Source organism: Bacillus rossius, chromosome 1 (assembly GCF_032445375.1).
Source record: "Bacillus rossius redtenbacheri isolate Brsri chromosome 1, Brsri_v3, whole genome shotgun sequence".
Classification (NCBI taxonomy): Eukaryota; Metazoa; Arthropoda; class Insecta; order Phasmatodea; family Bacillidae; genus Bacillus; species Bacillus rossius.
Genome location: NC_086330.1, coordinates 88,683,903 through 88,704,687, shown reverse-complemented (window position 1 = coordinate 88,704,687; position 20,785 = coordinate 88,683,903). Strand labels below are relative to the sequence as shown.

At 39.2% G+C, this 20,785-nt stretch overlaps 1 protein-coding gene across 4 annotated transcripts in view; it reads left to right on the top strand.

The window, feature by feature from the left end:
* LOC134539426 (solute carrier family 53 member 1-like) overlaps positions 1-20,785 on the top strand; it is a 73,876-nt gene that overhangs the window by 18,534 nt on the left and 34,557 nt on the right. For 2 of the 4 annotated variants that reach the window (XM_063381457.1, XM_063381465.1), the window contains exons 2-3: positions 2,605-2,674; positions 16,030-16,183. In XM_063381457.1, coding sequence (XP_063237527.1) covers positions 2,606-2,674; positions 16,030-16,183 — 223 coding nt within the window. In that variant the 5' untranslated portion in view covers position 2,605. Of the gene's footprint in view, positions 1-1,166; positions 1,404-2,604; positions 2,712-16,029; positions 16,184-20,785 lie in introns of those variants that run through there. The other 2 variants (XM_063381472.1, XM_063381480.1) reach the window with 2 other exon arrangements.

Genomic DNA, 20,785 nt, shown 5'->3' with positions numbered 1-20,785 from the left:
TTCCAGAACACTCTTTTCACCGCTACCCACTGGCGCCCCTCTTGCCCCCTCGGGTCATGCTCCCTTCCCTAACCAGCCTCCCGCCCGCTGAACAGTCACTCGTCACCTCGAAGGCGTCTGTTACATTTGATCGCTGGTATCACTCAACCAAAAACACTCGCTAACTGTACCGCTGTGGCAGTTACATATGGAAGCATCCAAGGTCGCATTCCCTTGCCTCGCGACTGGGCAGAATTCTCCCGAGAGACGTGGATGTGGCTCCACGGGTGAACCAGCGTGATGGTAGCTGGCATGTGCCGGAAATTTCGTGGATTCGTTTGGCCTCAGGGTATAATTCAAAGTCATAGGTGTGCTCAACCCATGTTTGCTTTCCCATTGGTTGATTTTTTAGCGAGAACAATTTTATCCTTGTTAATTGGCACTACCTGATACGCTTACTTCTCTCCTAGCTGAGCATAGCTGGCTCACTGCGGTCCAATTGTGAACACAGTGCGAGAGTGTGATTGTTTGCATTTTAACTAGCGACTTAATGAAATTTCCGTATTTCAAATCGTGGATTTTGGATAACGCATTAACATTATGTTTTGTTTGCGGAACGACCATAAAAATGTGTGCCGTTTATTGGTATGTTTGGCACAGATTTTAAATTTTAAGTTTAAATTTTCATTTTTAAAATGTTTGCATTTTTATTCTTATTTAATTTTTTTCAGACTTCTGTTCACTCTTATCAAACCTTTTTCATCCTAGTTCTCTTTCCCTGGTTTTCGGCGCATTCTAGTGGCCGTGTTCTTAAGTCTCTCCCTCTCTCTCTTCTTTAGCCGCCAGAGAGCACACTTGTTCCCCCCCCCCCCCCCCCCCTTTATTACCATGCTGGTTGCAAGTCACCTAGCGCGAGATTTGCGAGTCGAAGTTAAACTTAGTTCGACTGCGCCTTCATAGAGCGCGCGGCGCTCGACGGCTATACAGGTTTTTACCAAGCAACAGACCTTTGTTTTACCTTGCCTCGGACGTCTTCGGCTCCTTTCGGCACTGAGCCATATCCCCCCTCCCTTCGGCCTTCCGGGTCCCAGCATCCTTTTTTAGACGATCTAGCCGCCATGATGGATTTAATTCGCGGGCTGTTGGGCTGACAACATCGGCGTCTCTGTCGAGATGCTCCTCGACTAATAAATCGCGTGTAGATCTGCCTTCTACTGCGCTATAGGATGTAATCGTCTCGGCCGAGGGAACTTTTCCCTAATTTTTCTTTATCTTCTGTTAGTTAGTCAGCCAACCCGAATAGCTACGTTTTAGTATTTGTTTTTTAAATTCTTTTCTTTGTGTTTCCGCGACATCTCCGCGTCGCGTGTCCTAACTGGCGATCGCGCAACATGAGTGGAATCATCTGTCATCACCCTGCTTCGGTGAGTCTTTTGCTTTCAATATTTCCCCCATTTCGCATCCTTTTCAGCGAGCTTTTGCCCGATTAATGGTCTGTCTGTGACCTGGTCTAATCTCAGTCGATATTGGAACTTGTTGCAGGCAGGGTGCAAGAGATACCCACCGATTGAAGAAACACCCCCGTCATCCCAGAGTCACCCCTCCACAAATGGTCGTGATTGAAAGTCAATTGAGTGAACCCCAACAAAATTTATTCTGCTCTTCCCGCCGAATTTTACCTGGTCGTGAGTTCTGAACGACAAAATTTCATAAATCTTGGTGTGCCAGTGGACAGGGGAGAAGTTTTTGTTAACGATATAAAGTTATATCTTCAGTAATTGTGACTTAAGAAGAATCAACCCTTATCTGACATGGCGATATTGTAATTTTTTTGCATAAGATTCAAAGCCAAGTCAATATATTCTAACTATTTTTGTAAACATTTCACTATGGCTAGAACCTTGTTAAATTTTGGCTAGATTCGCGGTCCGGACTCGCTAGCACTATAAATTGTGTTCATGTTTTCTTCATTTATGATTGCTAAGATGTTCAAATAGATACGCAAATTGTGTTTTCAAATATTTTTTTCTTGACGCGATTTACACGTCGACTATTGAATCATTCGCATAGTAGACGGAAACTTTAAACGATAAAATGAAACGGCTCCGATAAAAGCGTAAAAGACTTAAAAAAAAAAATACTAAACCCCGATTTTGTACCTGATTTAGGACAAGAAAGGTTTTTAAAATAATTCCCATCTTGTTAAAATTGATTAAACCCTTAATACCATAAAGTTTCCTTTGGCTTTGTGAACTATGGTTAACGCCATCTGCCACAGTTGTCAGCATTGTGGTTATATATTTCCGTTCCATTCACGAAATTACTTCTACTAAATGCCGTATACCGAGAGCTAAGATGTTTACACATAAAAAAATAGCCTACGTCGTTCCTCGCAAAAGAAAATCTTTTTAGGGCAAGGGGCAAAAAATATGGATATTGAAATAGAAAGTTCCTTTGGTAGCTGTGATTATGGAAAGGATGAAGAATTCAAGTTTCTCGTTGTAATCCTTTGATGTTTGAACAGGTTTTGACGGCCTTATCAATCCGCCCGGAAGAGCAGTTCTTGGGCGGCTTAGCCAGTGCTTGCTCTCCGAGCACCAGGTTTGAGTGACGTCACTGTTGCAGGATGAAGTTCGCAGAGCACCTGTCGGCGCACATCACGCCAGAATGGAGGAAGCAGTACATCAGCTACGAGGTGCGTGTCGCTACGACTGCCCGTCTCCGAATACCAGGTGCACTGTCGCTGTTGTTACTCTGTTGTGAATCTTGGTGCTGGCCTTCGCTTCGGCCAATATGCTCACTGCCTAGTAACCAATAAACCTTATAACGTTATAACACATGCTATTTCTTAAGACCAGTAAAGAGTAGTGGTTTTTCACTTCCAACAGTGACGGTCATGTGCATCTGTGTATTTATTTACTTTTCTCTCAATACACAGTATTCAAGAGTGTGATCAGAATTTCGTTTGGAGGAGGGAGAGGGGTGAACCACATTGATCGCTGTTTGCTTTCAAATTATTTCTTTTTGATGGTTGGAATGATAGATTTTTTTTTATGTTTTCTGGGGGGGTAGCCCCCCTCCCCAATTCTTTACATATACCCCTGACACAATTTATTGAACTGCGAGGAAGTTTAGTGGGTTTTGTAGTTGAGTGAGGATATTTGTATGAAGTAACTTAAAGAGTATCTGTTTTCTCGTGGAAATCGGCAGTAGTAATTGTCTGGTGTTATTTTGATCTAATCGTAGAAGAAATGTACTATTCTGACTTCAGCCTTTAATTACTATTGGGGAACGACCCTTTTACTGACTAGTTTATGAATATGCTTGTGTCCTGTACATTGAACAATAATGTTGGTCTATCAGGTACTAAAGATATTCGTCAAAATGCTAAACCACCATTATTACCGCTCATAGCTGTACAGTTCCATGGTAGCGACGCTTAGACCTAAGACCTGACCATCACCAGTGTGCTAACTTTAGATCGACATACGAAACTTAGAAACGATATACTTTCTGAAACAAAAATATGTTCGCGTCGTGCCCACAATGTACCTATGCGCTCCTACCATGTGAGATAGTGTCCAGTTCGCCAGTCTGAATGTCTGCAGCTGCGATAGAGGACCAAGACTGGAATTTTATTTTTAAACACAGCACTTTGGTCCTGTTCACAAAATACATATTTGTGTTATTTGCATTGCATTTCTAAAAGAAAATGGTCAATAAATGGCACATTCAGTACAGTTTAGTGTCAGTTCTTACACTTTCTTGCAGTGTTATGTGTAAGGAAGGGTCATTAATTAACTCTTTGACTCGTTTAATGTTAGCTCAGACAGAATTTGTGCAACAGCTTCCGCGTGACGTCTCACTTTCAATTTGTTGTGGTTAGACAACAACAAAAACCTTAAAAACGACGCAGGGGTACCGAATCAGTAACAAAACCATTGTTGTTTTCTTCTATTATTATTATTAACAAACGAAGCATAATATTTACAAACATAACTAGGTTTCTATCAATTATCTTCCTCTTAAAGACGTATTGTTAACATTCTCTCGAATCTGTGAGCGAAATAAAATGTGTATTAAACATTAAACATAACACAAATCTCATTGAAAAACACTAACATGAAACTTTCATAATTACTGTTTGGCGTAGCAGTTATCTTAAAATGCCCCTGAAGACAAATTTAGAAAATTTATTATTGGACTAACATTAAACATAATCTTCCTGCTTACGCGAGATAGTTACAGGTTACCGATAAAAGTTATTATTTATTTAATAGCGGATCTTCTAATTAAACTTGCAATGAAACCATAGTTTCTCTTTTAGGATGTATGTCACGTTCCACGTTTCAGCTGGTGGTTATGCTTTATCTGGTTTTAGTTCCTTTAGAAAGAAAAATTTAAATAAATTTAACCTCTTAAAAACATGAAAATTCTAAGAACTTTAAAAAGCTAGGTAAAATCAAATATTTATTTTTCTGAAAGAAATAAAACCACATCACATTTACTTTAAAACTAAAAGTACCAGTTCTTGTAGCCTATTCCATTTCATTTTCCTTATCCATACTGCACGACAATGTTAAAAATGCAAATTTTCTAGTTAATTATGCGAAACGTATGTGGTATTTTTTTTTTGTTTTCATTTTGTGAAAGTTAATCCACTTAAAGAAGTCGGAAAGTTTAACCGTGTGAAACGTAAATATAAAATAATGACGTGGCGGATCCTCGGAAAACTTGGAACACTAATTCACTGTCTGTGGCTGGTGAAGGAAGTTTCCACTCTCCTTCCCTAAAGAGTCGGTCGTCGTCTCCCCCGGCAGTCCACCGCACTCCAGGTGCCGGGGTGTCTCTCCCCAACTGGCCGCATCACCTGGACTCGGCTGTCAACCCCTTCGCCGCACCCTTCCTCCGGCCAGCTCATCTCGGGCCTCTGGCTGTCAGCTGCGGGGCCTCAGCAGCTACCGCGAGTCGTCGTGCCAGGTCCTCTCCAGTCTAGCGAGTCCGCGCGGAGATGAACCGTCCCTGGGGCCCTATCCTTAGGGACCGGAAAAATTCGCGCGGTTTCAATGACCTGTAGGATGAACCCCCATAGTTCTACGTACACTCGGTCAAATGTCACCCGCTCATTGGCTGCTGTCTTGTGAGACGTTCCAAAGTAGCGGCCTGTGATTCGATACAGCTTTAGTTGGGTGTTTCTCATTGACCCAGAGTCATCCAGGTGAGTTGTGATCCAATAGCAGAGGCAGCACTGAGGTATAACTATTTGTATTTTAGCCTATCGCGAAATGAATTCGCGAATTTTCCCGGTCTCTACATCCTTGAAGCTGTCGGAATTATTACGCTAGACGAATGACTTCAATCCGACAGAGAATTCATTAACACTATTCTTGAACACTAGCTAGCGGAATTAGGTCTCTTAATGACATCACAAACTGTCGGAAATTTTCCGCCACCTCCTTTGCTGGTGGAATAGCAGTTACTCCAGAGATTTATAAAGCTTATTGTTCTTCAGAACTTATATTTGTTGAAAATGGATACTCCATTGTGGTTCTGATATATGTACTTTAAAATCGTTTGGATGGTCGGTTTAAGTTAGGTTAGCTTTATTTAAAACAGCGACATAACTTATTCAACTACTTTTATCATGTGATGTTTATTCAAATGAAAATGCGCTATGTGATAATGTAGGCAGGCCTATCGCCGAGTCGTAGGTTATATTTGTTTGAAATTTAAAATAATTCTAAAGGGAAAATAATCTAAATTATAATAATAAACTCGTCTGAGATGGGTTTAAGAATATTTGCAATTTACTGCATTTAAAAATCGCAACATAATTGTCATTCCAACCTATAAAATGTATGTGTTCGTGAGAAATAGCTTGTAATTTTCACCTCTAGTATACAAAAACATGATACGAGTTTGAGCTTAGTAAGTAAAAGCCATAGTTTTAAAAACAGGTTTTTTTTAAATGATGTGAGTGTTTTTAAATATTGAAACACACGAATATGTAAAAAAAAATTAGTAGTACTTATTTGTACAAAAAATAATGTTGACATTTGCATTTAAGATGCTGTGGGTAAAGTATCGTGAAATAGGTCTTGAGCATAGATGCTAGGATAGCAATTTTGTTGGAAACTTTCAGCGGCTCCTGCACGAAACCTCCCATCGTGGCATAAGGACTTTTAGTCACAAAACCTCCACCATTCCACCTCTACCAACAAGGATATAGATAAAGTGGGGGGGGGGGGGGAATACACACACTTCCGTGATAAATGCTTCTTTATGATTGTAGATGGCGTTCTACCCAAGATGTCAACACTAAAAGCAACGATGCCACATTTTCAAATAATCTTTTCGTTAACTCGACACTGCTGATGCCGATACCAGCTGTAGCAGTTTCAAGAATTGTGATTTTAACTGTCTACCTGAGTGAGACTGTCAGATCGTTCCTCTAGAGCAGGGGTTCCCAACGTTTTAGCAATTGCGGACCACTTGACATTTTTAGAAACTAAGCACCATGCCTACTTAATCGTTTAGTTTTAGATATTGATATATATATGCTATGTTTTTTTTAATGTAGGAAATAATAAAATTCGGTTGCAAAAATGCAGTTTTATTTATAACACATACTCTGAAAACAAACAATTATATACATTAATTAGAATTAAACGTTACAAATAAATAATATCGGACAATTATTTTGTATTGAGTCAAAAAATCAAAATTCATAAGAAACTCCTATTTTTACTGGGAAATTTGTTGCTGTTTGTCCATTATCAAACTTTCAATATCAGGGTCAACGGAACTTAACTTGACGGCATTTGACCGTGTACCACCTGCAACGTTGCCACATACCACTATTGGTACGCGCACCATCGGTTGGAAAGCCATGCTCTTGAGTAATATTCCGACGGCGTCGAGAACACGTCCGCGGGGCACCTCGTTGAGTCCAACTGTTTCAGCCGAGCGATGGTCTCGGCACTCGCTCGGTGAGCCGGCGAGTTGAGGCGACCACGGTGAGTTGGGTTCCAACTTCTCCTTGCCTGGCAAGTGTCGTACTTGGCGGCCGCTACGACTCGCAGCAGACTGCACCGATGATCTTGTTTAGCTGGGACTGCAGCTCACTCGCCCAGCGAGTTTCGTACTCGTCGCCTTCGGCCCGTCACCAACATGGCTGCAGCTTCAAACACAGGTTGCTTCCATGCGACTGGGTTATCTCAAACACTCAGCTACTACTTGCCTTCTCTTCATGATTCGCCGTCGTCAGTAGCGTAGTCTCGTCGTTTATTCCTGGCGACATCCCGTAGACTGGCTGAGCATGACTGTCCACCTTGGTGTGATTGTTAGGCTCCCGCGGCCGCGCCTCCTTATATACCTCTCCACCAGGCGTGGTCAGTTCATTCTAGAATGTTTTCCCTTGTTCTCTGCCGTGCTCGGTATACACCTTCACAAGCTCAGGGTCTGTTCGCCTCTTTTCGCGCGCGCGGCGCTAACTTTACTTGAGAAACGGCCTGTAACAAAGTGACTGCGTCACACTCTTGACTGGCATATGTTGCTCACATTAAGATGTACTCCATGCGTAAAAAAAATTTCCAATAAAATGATTCATAATACTTGTGAACCAACATTCAGAAAAATTTTTCCATGAGTTAATAAGAGTGTATACAAATCGCTAAATAGTTGGTAGACTAGACATAAAATATAAATTAAAGTGTACAATTTGTGACACTCAGCACCAGACTAAGGTGAAGGCAGAGTGACCTTCTAAATGCATTGAATTTTTATGAAGTGCTCAACAGGATTCGATATATGTAGCTTCGTTTCAGCTTCAGTCTCCTCGTTGCCTTGAACGCAAGTGGTATGGTGTCATGTACAGCACTGCGTGTAAGTCATTGGTACGTCAGTAGTTGTGTCGACATCGTCCTGCCACCCACTACTCCTAGCAAACAACTTATCCTCACTCAACTGCAATATCATCACTCAACTTGCCTAGCGCGACCGCAAAGCCAGGAAGATAATGATTCTTAGCCCTTTGACTAAGCCAGAACATCTGTGGCAAACACGTTTATTCCTATTACAGCTGTTAAAACCGTGGTCGTGCGATGACAGTGATTGCCGAGTATTCGCGGTAATGCAGCGGGCTTAAAAAATGTGTGGCCTGAAAAAGAATGTTAAGAAAACTACGGCTAAAAACTGGAAAAATTCGTTGGTCCAATAACCTACAAACTAGACTCCATAGTTCTCTGTGTACTGAGACCGGTACCATCTGTACGTTAGCTGCTGGTCATGTGGGCGTCTAGCTGTAATTCGGCCCATCTTTCGAGACTGTTTTTTTTTTTTTTTACTGGAGAGGTGTCCTTCAGTGCATACTATGGGCAGATGGTAGAAGCGAAGTCAAGGTGAATGGGTTTTCAATTTATTCTACCGTGAAATCACTATATGAATTTTTGCAGTCTTAAAATAATTACAAAGTGACTACACTATGTTCTTATTCTGATTGGCATGACACAAGTGTGTATCCCGATGTGAGAGCCACCAGCTCGGAGCGTGGCGCTAGGGCGTGTGAGGACATGTGGCATCTCGCCGGGTGTGCGCATGGTCGTAACTACCGGGGGAGTGGGCCTAACCTGGCACAGTAATTTTTACTTTAGATACCGTAGTGTTATACGAACACAAAAAAAAATTGTAGAAAGATGAACTAAATTATTTTTATTGAAATATACACACATGTATATCGTCAAATATTTAAAAACGGGCATTTTTTTTGTACTATCCAACTTGCAAGTAGTATACTTTGTATGTTCTGCGACAGCAGCTGGAGCATGGATTGTGGATGGGGTCAATGACCGACGGCTCTGACGTCACGGCGGCCATCTTGAATGACATTGACCTTCAAAATTCCTCAAAAATTAATCAGAATTTCTCAAAATTTCCGTATTGAGTGAAAATTTCTCATTTTTTTCCTCAAAAATTTAAAAAATTCGAAATTTGAAATGCTTAAAATATTTTCCTCAGGAAAAAAAAAATACCTATTGCGGCTTAAATTCTCCATCGTTTAGCCGCCCTAAGCCGCCGAGGTCATGACCTCGACCTTGACCGAACTCTAAATTATTTTAATTTTTGACCAAAAAATTCCAAAAAAAAAATAAAAAAATAGTATACTTAAAACGTTGCACTTTACGTTACGCCCGCCATCTTGAATTCTAGATCATTGCACTTTTCGTTACACCCATCATCTTGGATTCTAAAAAGCTGCACTTATTGTTACGGTCGTCATCGTGGATTCCTGAAACGTTGCAATGTATGTTACTGTTGCCAAGTTGGAAATACGTATTTTTTATGCTAGAAAAAGGGGAAATATTTTTTAATTCATAAAATATTTAATTAATCATTTTTTTTTTAATTTGGCCGCCATATAGAAACACCAAAATTATTATTCGATTTTAATGGAAAATATTAAAAAATGTGTAAAAAAAAGTAATTTGATTAAATTTTGATAAAAAAAGTAATTACGACATGGAGACAGTTCGAACCCGGTGAGGTTATTCGATTTAAAAAAAAATGGTGTCGGATCCTTCCTCCATGGAAGCCATCGGCAGACTGACTTCCCACCGCTAATGTCAAGGTAGAGATTACATCAATCAGTATGATATCATGACAGCCATCTTATTTTTGCCTGCTGGAAGATGCCATATTGGTTTAAACATTTTGTTTTCGTCTGATAAAGTGCGTTGCCGCAATATTTTTTTTTTTTTTTCCCACTGGAGTGTAGGAATCATTTGGCCGCCATGTTGAATTTCTGTAATTGAATCCGTGATTGGAAAAAGGAAATAAGTCCAAATACACTGTTTTGAGAAAACAAGGAAAAACCTCATATCGTTTTAACAAACAATTTTTCATATCATTGCCGAATAGAAAATTTGTTGTGCTACTTAAGATTAATACTAGTAAAGTAAAATAATCCATGTTTTACTCATTGTATTAATACATGTTACATATTTGCATGAAGGACATTTTTCCTTTTTCAAATAAATCTAAAAAATACATATATACATGTAATAAATTACAAATAGATAAATATATTATATGTCAGACATTGTAACCCAATAATGCAACACACATTTAGTAATAACTATGCAAACACTTAAAAATTTCATACCACTACACAGAAGAATTTTATCAGATCTAATTTAACATGTTTCGCAAGCACACACTTCACAATGTCTTATTCACTCTTGACTTCTGAATCTAGAATTGTTGCTGGTGACCAATCAACAATGCCCTGATGAAAACCTTTATATTCTTCTGGTATATATTTCATGATTTTATTTACATCTTGTATCTTAAGCGGGTTCAGTGGAATGTGTGTATTATAAGCTTTTCGAGAGGGCACCTTGGTTACGCGTTAGCTTTCAACAGCTTGAAAGTATTTGAAACAATCCCATCAATGAACGTAGAAGTTGTAACATATCCAGGCGTTTCAGAGTTATAAATAACATGTCTGTATGTAGCCAGTGTGAACTATTCCTACGTTTGAAAACCAAGTGCTTTGCTATTTTTCTTGAAGAACTCCGGCCACCAGTTTTGAAGTCCATAATGTCTTGGTTTTCAACTAACTTCACTTGATATGCACTATTCTTCTTCCTGGCGTTTACTATCATTTCGATATACTCCATTACAGAATATACACGATCATGACATCTTACTTCTCTTTTTATCACAGAAAAATCTCGGTCGCATGGTAAAAAAAAAATTTCCCCTCACTGAAAAAAACTGGTGAATAACACTGAATCGTTTGCTGACAGTTAAGTAAAGTAAAAATCTCACTACGGTATGGTTACGATGTTGACCACCCTAAGAGTCACTAAATAAATATACTTCCTTAATTGTTGGTGGAAGGTTATTTAAATAGTCAAGCAGGAATGTACACACTTCGTCTGGGCCACGTTTTGCTTGCCCTTCATGATAACAATATAATGTTGCTGTATTGTTTTTTAGATTATGTATTCCAAACACATAGAGCCACAGTTTTCTCAATTAAAACATCTCCTGAACTGGTAGACATGGCAAAGACAAGTTCTGCATGTAGTCGAATACAATGGCTACTACATCATCTCTTTCCTTACAAAGCTTGGTGACGTCTTGAAGTTTTCTGTAAAATTTTGATGCACTTCTCTTATGAATGAGTAATTCTGCCGCTGCCACCCTTTTCGCTGTCTCATTGAGAAAAGTGGATTTCAACTTGGCCCCAAGGTCTTCACATGTAGAGCATACATCTACTTGTGGACGGCCAAACCTATAGTTAAAGTTCTCCCTGAAGTATTTCAGGTAGAACTCATACTTAACATGAAGACTTGAATACTTGCAACAGAAAAGTTCGTAGGTACATTTTTTTACAGTTAAAACTGCATCCAGGTAAACTGCTGGTTTCCCACTATAATGTGTATAGTGCTTGGGAAAAGACTTGATATGGTCATCAATTTACAGCAACCACTTCACTTCCTAAAACATTTGCCCGATTAAGATGTTTTCCTCTGTTGTCTTTAGGGGACTTCCCACTTGCCAAGAGTGATGTTAGGCGATGAACAGCCTTATTACCAACTGAATGTAAACTTAGAAATGCCTTACGACAGACATGTTTCCTTTGTGACCCATTCTTAACGTATTAGTTGAAAGCTGAAGTTTTAACAAAGGCTGGTTATTTTTTTCTGTTTCTCCGTCTTGCGATTGGAAGGCATTCAATAAGTCCACAAAGGTACAAGTCTTGCTCATTTTAAGTTTTTCCATCGTACAAATCCGAAATGATGGCTATTTGTTGTTCTTCTGTGAATTTGTTGAAACACTTCCTTCGACAACTGGAAAGAAAGATAAAAATGTTAATGTCCTGGTGTATGAGCTTGCCATCTCCTTATAAATGCTGCACAAGTTCAAACCTTCCTTTAAATAAAATATTTTCATACTGGCCATTTTATCTATACATGTACGGCAAACTAATGCTCTTAACTGTGTGCATTTTGCAAGCACAGGCCTATGTTACACATTAACACAAAGGCTGTTTCCAAACACTCCCCAAATATATGCATATTTCTTGCTTGTGCAGTGACCTCCAAACTGAATTGTCTAAGGAGACCCCTTCAAGAAATTGAGACAAAATACAACAATGATAATATGCTCACCTACAAGGTGTACCAGTGGTTTTAGCATGTACAAGAAACCCTTTTGATGTTGTGTACTGCAATCCTCTTGCTTTAGCTAACTTCCTCTTTTCTTTCGCATATTCATGTGTATTTCTCACATCTTTCTTTCTTCTCTTACTATCTTCAAATTCTGATTCACTAGCACTCATAACTAAACACGCCAGAATAACTTTACTTTGCTGCAGTGTTTATACTTTCATGCAAAACAAACAGAACAAGAAGGCAAGTTCATAGAGATAACAGATAATGTAACAAGGTGTTGCAGGTACTGAAAACCGTATTTTATGTAAAAAGACGTTGCCTTAAAGTTATTGACATGTGGCGCTGCAAGTGATAAAACTGTGGTACGGTTTCAGTACTTGTTTATTGATTGGAACAAGGAAATATGTCCTGGACATTTTTCCTTTTTCCATTCATCAATATTTTGATGTAACCACAGCAGTTGCACTATGTAACGGACTTTTTTCCTTTTCAAACCATATTGTAGGCAGAAAGAAATAGAACATTTTGTATATCTCAGTTCATTTTCGCCAAATTTGATCTTATTTCCCTTTTCCAAGCTAGAAATTCTCAAAAAATTCCAAAATTCATCAAAAAAATTACTTATTAAAATAATTAATGCTTCAATCGATTACAGTTCTTGGTTCGATCCCTAGTCGATGCAAAAGTTAAATTTTACATAAAAATCACTTATTTAATCAAATGTCGTGAAAAATCCTAAAACTAGCATATGTTCTTAGTCACCAGTCTCCAGTAAGCCGATATGGTAACCATCTTAAAGATTCGTAATAATTAACATAGAAATTCTAAAAAAAATCCAAAATCCATAAAAAACGTATTAAAATAATTATTTATTCGATAGTGTTCCGTTCTTGGTTTGATTCTCAGCCACTCATAAATACATAAAGACTAAAATAAATTTTAAACGTTTCCCATTACCTTTCGTGCAGTTTATTAATAATTTTCTCTACGAAAAACTGTTGGAGCCAAAGACAGTTGAAGTCAAAGACAGTTGGCGGCATTGTAGCATAGCGTAAATTGACGATCGCATCCTACTGAATTAAATATTCGTGAAAATGTATATCATTTTCGTTAAATGTACGTAGTCAAGTCTGTATATTCGCATCCTATTTATGAGATCGTATCCCTGTGGCGAAATTGTATCCCTCCGATGAGATCGTTTCCTACCAAGTTAAATTTTTTGTACAGATATGTGTCCTTTTCGTTAAATGTGCTTTCTTTTTGTCAATTGCGTGTCCATATGGGCTTCCTTTTCTTGAATATGCTTCCAAAGTGCTGCCTTTTTGTCGAATGTGCTTCCAAATGTGCTTCCATTCCGTTGATTATGCATCCTGTTTTTGATTTTGATGCCGATTTTGCTTCCAAATGTGCTTCCTTTTTTGATCGTGGTTCCGATTGTGCTTCCTTTTTTTATTGTGGTTTCGATTCTGCTTTCTTATTTTGATTGTGCTTCCAATTGTGCTTCCTTTGTGTCCACTGTGTGTCCTGGGGGATGTGTTCATTGTGTGGGTACTGTATGTGTATTGCGTGTGTATTGCGTGTTCGTTGCGTGTCCAGTGTCGTAACTGCGTGTCCATTGCATATCCAGAGTGTGTAGTGCGTGACCAGCGCGTGTCCTGGTGTATGCGTGTCCAGTATGTGTATTGCGTGTCCTCTGTGTGTACTATGTGTCCATTGCGTGTCCAGTGTGTATACTGCTTGTCCATTGCGTGTCGTGTGTGTGTACATTGCGTGTACACTGTGTGTCCAGTGTGTGTACTGCGTGTCCATTGTGTATCCTTTGTGTTTATTGTATGTACATTGTGATTCCATTGCGTGTCCTTTTCGTTTATTGTGTATCGTCAATTCTGTAGTCTGTACATGACTGACGTCGTGATTCGGAGACATCTTGTCTTAACACTTGGCACTGTACGTGCCCTGGCCTCGTAGTCCTAAGACACTTGGCCTATACATATATCATCGTACAGGTCCTGTATGGAAGGTATTCCAAGTATCGAAAAATTAGACTTCTGGGGTAGACACAGCGACAACATATTTGTTTTGCCGGGAAGGTATTTAGTATGGAGTTTTTTTTTTTCGTAGACAGAATGATTAATAAACTCCATGAAAGGTAATGGGAAACAGAACTTAAAATTTATTTTAAGCTTTATGTACTCTTATCAGTGACGGAAAACTATCGAATAAATCATTATTTTAATAAGTTTTTTTAATGGATTTTTGAAATTTTTCGAATTTTCAAGTTAATTATTACAAATTTTAAGATGGCGGTCACATCGGCTTACATAATATGCTAGTTTTAGGATTGTTCTCGATATTTTATTAAATAAGTGATTTTTATGTAATATTTAATTTTTGCATCGACCAGGGATCGAACCAAGCACTGCAATCGATTGAATCATTTATTATTTTAATGAGTTATTTTTTTTTTTGAATTTTTGAATTTTTTCAAAATTTATAGCTTAATAATTACAGAAATTCCACATGGCGGCCAAACGTCAAGAGGGCGGACGCTACAGTAATAAATGATTGCTGCACTCCAGTGGGGAATAAATAAAACTTATATTGAGGCAACGCAATTTATCAGACGAAAACAAAATGTTGAATCCAACATGGCATCTTCCAGCAGGCGAACGAAAACTAGATGGCTGTCATGACATCATACTGATTGACGTAATATCTACCGTGACATTAGTGGTAGGTCAGTTTGTCGATGGCTTCCGTGGAGGAAAAATGCGTCACCATTTTCTAATCGAATGACCTCGCCCTGTTCAAACCGAGGACTCAATGTCGTATGTTTTTTTATTAAAATTTAATCAAATGATTTTTTTTAATAATTTCAATATTTTTCCCACTAAAACCGGATAATAATTACGGAATCCCCAGTTGGTGAGCAAATTTCATAATGGTGAAGGTTCATTTTATGAAAATTTATAATACATTTTTTTATGAATTTTAAAATTTTACCCGATTTTCTAGCATAAAAAATACGGGGTTTTCAAGATTTACTGCCGTTACGAAAATTGTAATGTTTCCAGGATTCAATATGGCGGACGTGACGAAAAGTGAAGCGTTTTAGAATCCAAGATGGCGGGCGTAGCAAAAAGTGTAACGTTCTAAAATATGAGATTGTATGCATAACGAAAAGTGTAACGTTATAGAATCCACGATGGTGGGTCTAACGAAAAGTGCAGCGTTTGAAGTCAACTATTTTTTTTTATATTATTTGGAAGTTTTTGGGAAAATTTTGGTCAAAAAGTAAATAATTTTGAGTTTACGGTCAAGGTCAAAGTCATGACCTCAGCGACTTAGGATGACTAGGCGACAGGGAATTTAAGCCGCAATGGGGAATTATCTTTTTTTTAAGGCAAATGTCTTTTGAGGCATTTAGAACTACAAAGTTTTGATTTTTTGATAAATAAAACGAAACATTTCCGCTAAAAACGGAAATTTTGAGGAATTTCGAGTCATTTTTGAAGAAGTTTGAAGGTCAGGGTTATCCAAGATGGCCGCCGTGACGTCAGAGTGGTCGGTCATTGACCTCATCCACAATTCACGCTTCAGCTCCAGTCCTATACTTACCAACGTATACTACTCTTGGAATTTATTGAAAATGAAACACTGCAAATAAATCTATTAATTTATCATCCAAATTGAATAAAAAAAAGTATTAGGAATTCTTTAATAAATATCTGGTGGCGATATGAGGTGTTGTCGGGAAAGTTTTTGGTTTGGTTTGTTAAAAATGGGGGCGGGGGGGGGGGGGGGGGGGGTGCGCCAAGATGAGTTGTTGTTGCGGGTGGAGACTGCTCTAGTTACGTCCCTGGGCGTGCAGGAAATGAAGAGCCTCCTGTACGACGTGGTGGAGCGCGCTCCTTCGCCAGAGTCGGTCGAGCCGGAAGTGCTGTCCAGGTACTACGCCAACTTCGACGAGAACTTCTTCCACTTCTGCGACGCCGAGCTCAAGAAAATCAACACCTTCTTCTCCGGTGAGTGCTCCTGCAACTAACTCTTCTAGTTCCACGACATGTCTGGCGACCGGCTGCACTTGTAGCTGTGTGACTCTGAGATTTCCAGCGAGAGAGCAGGCGCGATCAGTTGGAACCTGCAGGTACCGTCTAGCAGCAGGTGTTCAGCCAATCAGGAGTTCACCAGTTATCGAATGTGGACATAGGTTAAGTCAGGCCATAATGTCCCATATGTGAAATCTCGTAGATCTTTGACTCCTAATTTACTCGAACTATTTGGCGTTAGGCTAACGATGATAATTTTATTTTCTACCACTTTTGCCTATTATATATATATTTATTATATATATATGGGGTTTTTTTTGCGCATATTGGGTCAATGTTTTACCAATTACGGTTGGCTCAAAATCGAAAATGAAGTGTCAAAACCGGCTGTCAAATTAATAAGAAAAATAATGCATGCAGCGTGTGTTTGGATACTACCCTTCAACCAAATAAATTAGTAAAATATCCAGATTTCTACATATAGACGCACATTATGCGTGTTTGTTTCTTAAACTTCAAATAAAACATTAATAAATTCGTTGGTATAGGCCTATATAGGACTTGTAAAAATTATTGATCATTAATTTTAAATAATAATAATAATAAATACCTGAACGCTGTATAGTCTTCAGCTTATCAGAGTAAAATATTTGAGATTAAAATTATCAAAACTCCAGAATTATGAAGGAAAAAAATATAGTTTTAGATAATTTACTGTGGCTTAAATTTTACTGATTTATTTTTTGGTGGATGGGGGGCTTTCAGAACAAATTTATCATGTATGAAACATTTCAGTTCTTACCAGAACGTAGTAACAGAGACAGAGATTCCGCGATTCTTTAACAAATCTGTTTCATTGTAAGATAACTGACAATAGTAGCGAACCTAGAAGCTGGCATCTTTGATTCGACTTCAAGGTTTTCTGCGTTCCGAATCGTGGATTTCTGTTTGCTCTCATAGAGTACCCCAGTTTGGAAACTACTCCGTAGTAAGCCGGCTGGTAGTTCAGTGATACCACTATGCCAAACACAGAACTCGAGCAATTGTTGTAGGTAGTGTCCTTCATAAGTTGCGATTACTCTTCGTAACACCAATTGTTCTTCTGGTACTCTAAAACTATAGAATATGAACTGATAATATATAATTAAAGTCTTCCTTTTTATTGACATAATATATCAAATTGTGCGTATTGGACTTCAGTGATGTTTGAATTAAGACCTCCCAGTTTTTGCTGCATCCATTTTACACACCGTCAGTCTGCACGAACATAACTTCAGTTTTGGTTAAAGCCGTTATTTTAAGTAGTTATTTGTAAGTAATTTTAAACTGTAAACCTTAAACGAGGACAAGAAATTTGTGAAGATCTTTTTAAGAGTGTTTTAGACGTTTTAGTAACCCTTGAATTTGCTGCGAGAAACAAGAAATTTTAATGAAATATAATTTATATGTGCCAAATGGATAGAAATTATGCCGTTAGACTCGAGAGTAATTAGCTCGAGAGTAATTTAAAATAAATTTAGCTTTTGTTCTTAAAGTATTGCATTTTACGTATAATTTATGTTGCAGGCATATCAGTAGATAGAAATAGAGAGTTCTGGGACAGGCGGGGATCGAGGATCTGGTGGCCATCTTGGATTGATCTTGCAGGTAACCATTTTGATGTCAAAACTATCCTTTTTTCGTCAGAAAGTCTAAAAAAAAAAAAAAAAATTCTAACAATTTCCCTTTTCGAGGGGAAAATTACGTTTTCGAGGAAAATTTTCATATTATTCCCTCAAAAAATTCACAGGGATAACACCCATGGCTTCATCATTGCCGAAGTGGGATTAAGAGGCCATTTCAAGACTTATATGGTATAAAATCATACCAGTTCTGCCAAGGATTATCCTCTTACCTCGACTCTATCAAGGCTAAACTTAAAAGCCAATTTGTGGAGGATTTTGAGGAGAATGGTCCGCTCACGTATAGTATAGTGTTTGAGTGCAACTACAAAAAGCCGATGGATGCAAATGAAGACAAGAGAGCCTTCAAACCAAACCTCTATGCAGTTCATGAGGTAGAGGACGCTGTTGCCGTGTCCATCTCTAAGATCTGCAAGGAGGAGGAATACATGGACAAGGGCTCTAGATGGATTTTGTTTGCCATTAAGCGACTTCCACTACGTATTAAAAAGTTTGATCCACTTAATGCCAGCTCCTACACTGAATTACTTACATGTATTACAGATAAATATGCAGTGATTAATCCACAAAACATATATGATAAATGACAACATATGTTTTAAGTGGGCTATCCAGGTCAAGTTCCTAGGAAATATTATATCGCAGGATTTAGTGCGAACAGATCCTGATAAGACCTGGTCTGTTAAAGAGTGGCCTCAACCTAAGAATAAGCATGCTGTAAAGAGTTTGTTGGGACTCTGTGCCTACTATAGGCGGTTTGTACCTGTGTTCTCAGCAGTCGTAAAACCACTGCATCAGCTGACCGAGGACAAGAGACAATTTCTATGAACTTCAGCATGTGAGACTGCCTTTCAAAATCTCAAAGAATCCCTGTGTACTAGTCTCATACTTACCTACCCCTGTCAACATGGAGAGTATATCCTCGACACAGATGCAAGCGGAGATGAGTTTGGTGTTGTGCTTTCCCAGGTTCAAGATGGAAATGAATGAGTAATAGCACACTACAGCAAAGTTTTGTCTAAGCATGAACGCAATTGTTGTGCAACAAGAAGAGAACTCCTGGCTGTAGTGAAGTCTGTACAACATTTCCACTAATATTTAAATGGGAGAAAATTCCCTTTATGTGCTGACCATGTCGCACTTATACGAATGACTGTTACAGTTCAAGAATCCAGAGGAACAACTTGTTTGGTGGATTGATCAGATACAGCAGTATGGTTATCGGATATAACACAGGAGAGGTTGAATTCACAGCAATGCAGATGCTCTCTCAGAAATATCTTGGAAGGTAGACTGCAACCATTCCAAAAGGGTAGAAAAATTATATAATCGAAGATTTTCGGCGATCAACCATAAATAAATGCCAGCTTGGAACCAGAAAAGCAAAAAGATTCTTACCAGGGACCCATTATAAGCTGTCTAAAGAATGGTTATAGACATCCATCATAGCATGAGATATTCAGTGACCGAAAGGCTGTGAAAGCTTACTGGGCACAATGGGATTCTTTAAGGATGATGAATGGGCTGCTAATGAGGGCATGGGATAGTCCAATTGGAAAAGTAGTTACCATGCAATTACTCCTTATGAAGAGTTTAGTTGCAGATATGTTGAAGGAAATCCATTATGGTACCTCTGGTGGTCACCTAGTGGTGAACAAAACTCTAGCCAAGATACATCAATGCTATTATTGGTTGAGATGTCGCCAGGATGTGGAGGTTTGGTGTATGCAATGCGAAGTATGCTTGGTTAGAAAAGAGCAACAACACTGGAGTCATGGGAAAATGAGGGCCTACAATTTGAGAGGATAGCCTTCGACATCGATTGACCATTTCCCAATACTAAAGATTGTAACTGATATATTGTGGTAGTAATGGATTACTTCTGTAAGTGGCTCTTCCTAACCTGGATGCACTAGTCAAAAATTTCGTTTGCAGATTTGGGGTACCAGTGCAGCTCCACTCAGCCCAAGGCTGCAAAATCGAGTCCACAGTGTTTCAGGAGGTGTGTCTGTTGCTGGGAATAAATAAAACCATGACTACAGCCCTACATCCTCAGTCCAATGGCATGGTGGACAGGTTCAACAAAACTCTCGATGAGCACCTTGCCAAGGCTGTAGCCGACTATTAACAGGATTGGGATCAACATATCCAGATATTCCTTATGGCATATATGAAGTGTCGAAAGGGCTAAATGATGTGTCTACTGCATCCAAAGGGGAAAGAGGGGACGAATGAAAGTGGTACATGTGGACCGATTGAGAGAATATGCTGGAAGGGATTTTACCTGTTCAGAACGAACAGGTTTAAGGAGGGGACAGTGTTACGAACGTGGTAGGCAAGGGCATACAGCATGCCAGGTACCCGCGCGACCACTGACATCATGCACACATACCTTCGGGGATTGAAGTGACCAGTCCTCGCCACTCCCTGCCCCCGTGTCCACCTTCCTCGGTGCGGTTATCTATCCCTCAGTGTCCTGGAATTTCCGTGGGCTTATTGTAGAGTGGCGTAAATAACATGCCGCTTTTCTGGATGCTTTGAGCATCAAGTCGACCCGGGATGAGGTGACATGTTACAACCACTCCAGTCATTTCCAGAAAGACGGCCAATGGGAATAAAAGCGACGACGCCGGCCTCCATGAGAGTCCAACAGGCGAGTTGAGTGAAGTGCGAGTTCGGCGAGCGGTGCAGATGCGGATCGATGGAACTATGCATGTGTGACCAAGTGGCGCGAGACTGTGTGTGCGGACAGATGCGAGGTAAGGGTACGAACCACATTTGAGCCCAGCTTCAGTAAGGAGTGTGAACTGTGGACTTAACAGATACTTAGTGATTTGTGAACAGACATAATGTGTTGTGATTTAAATAGTAATGTTAATATTAGTAGCTAATATCA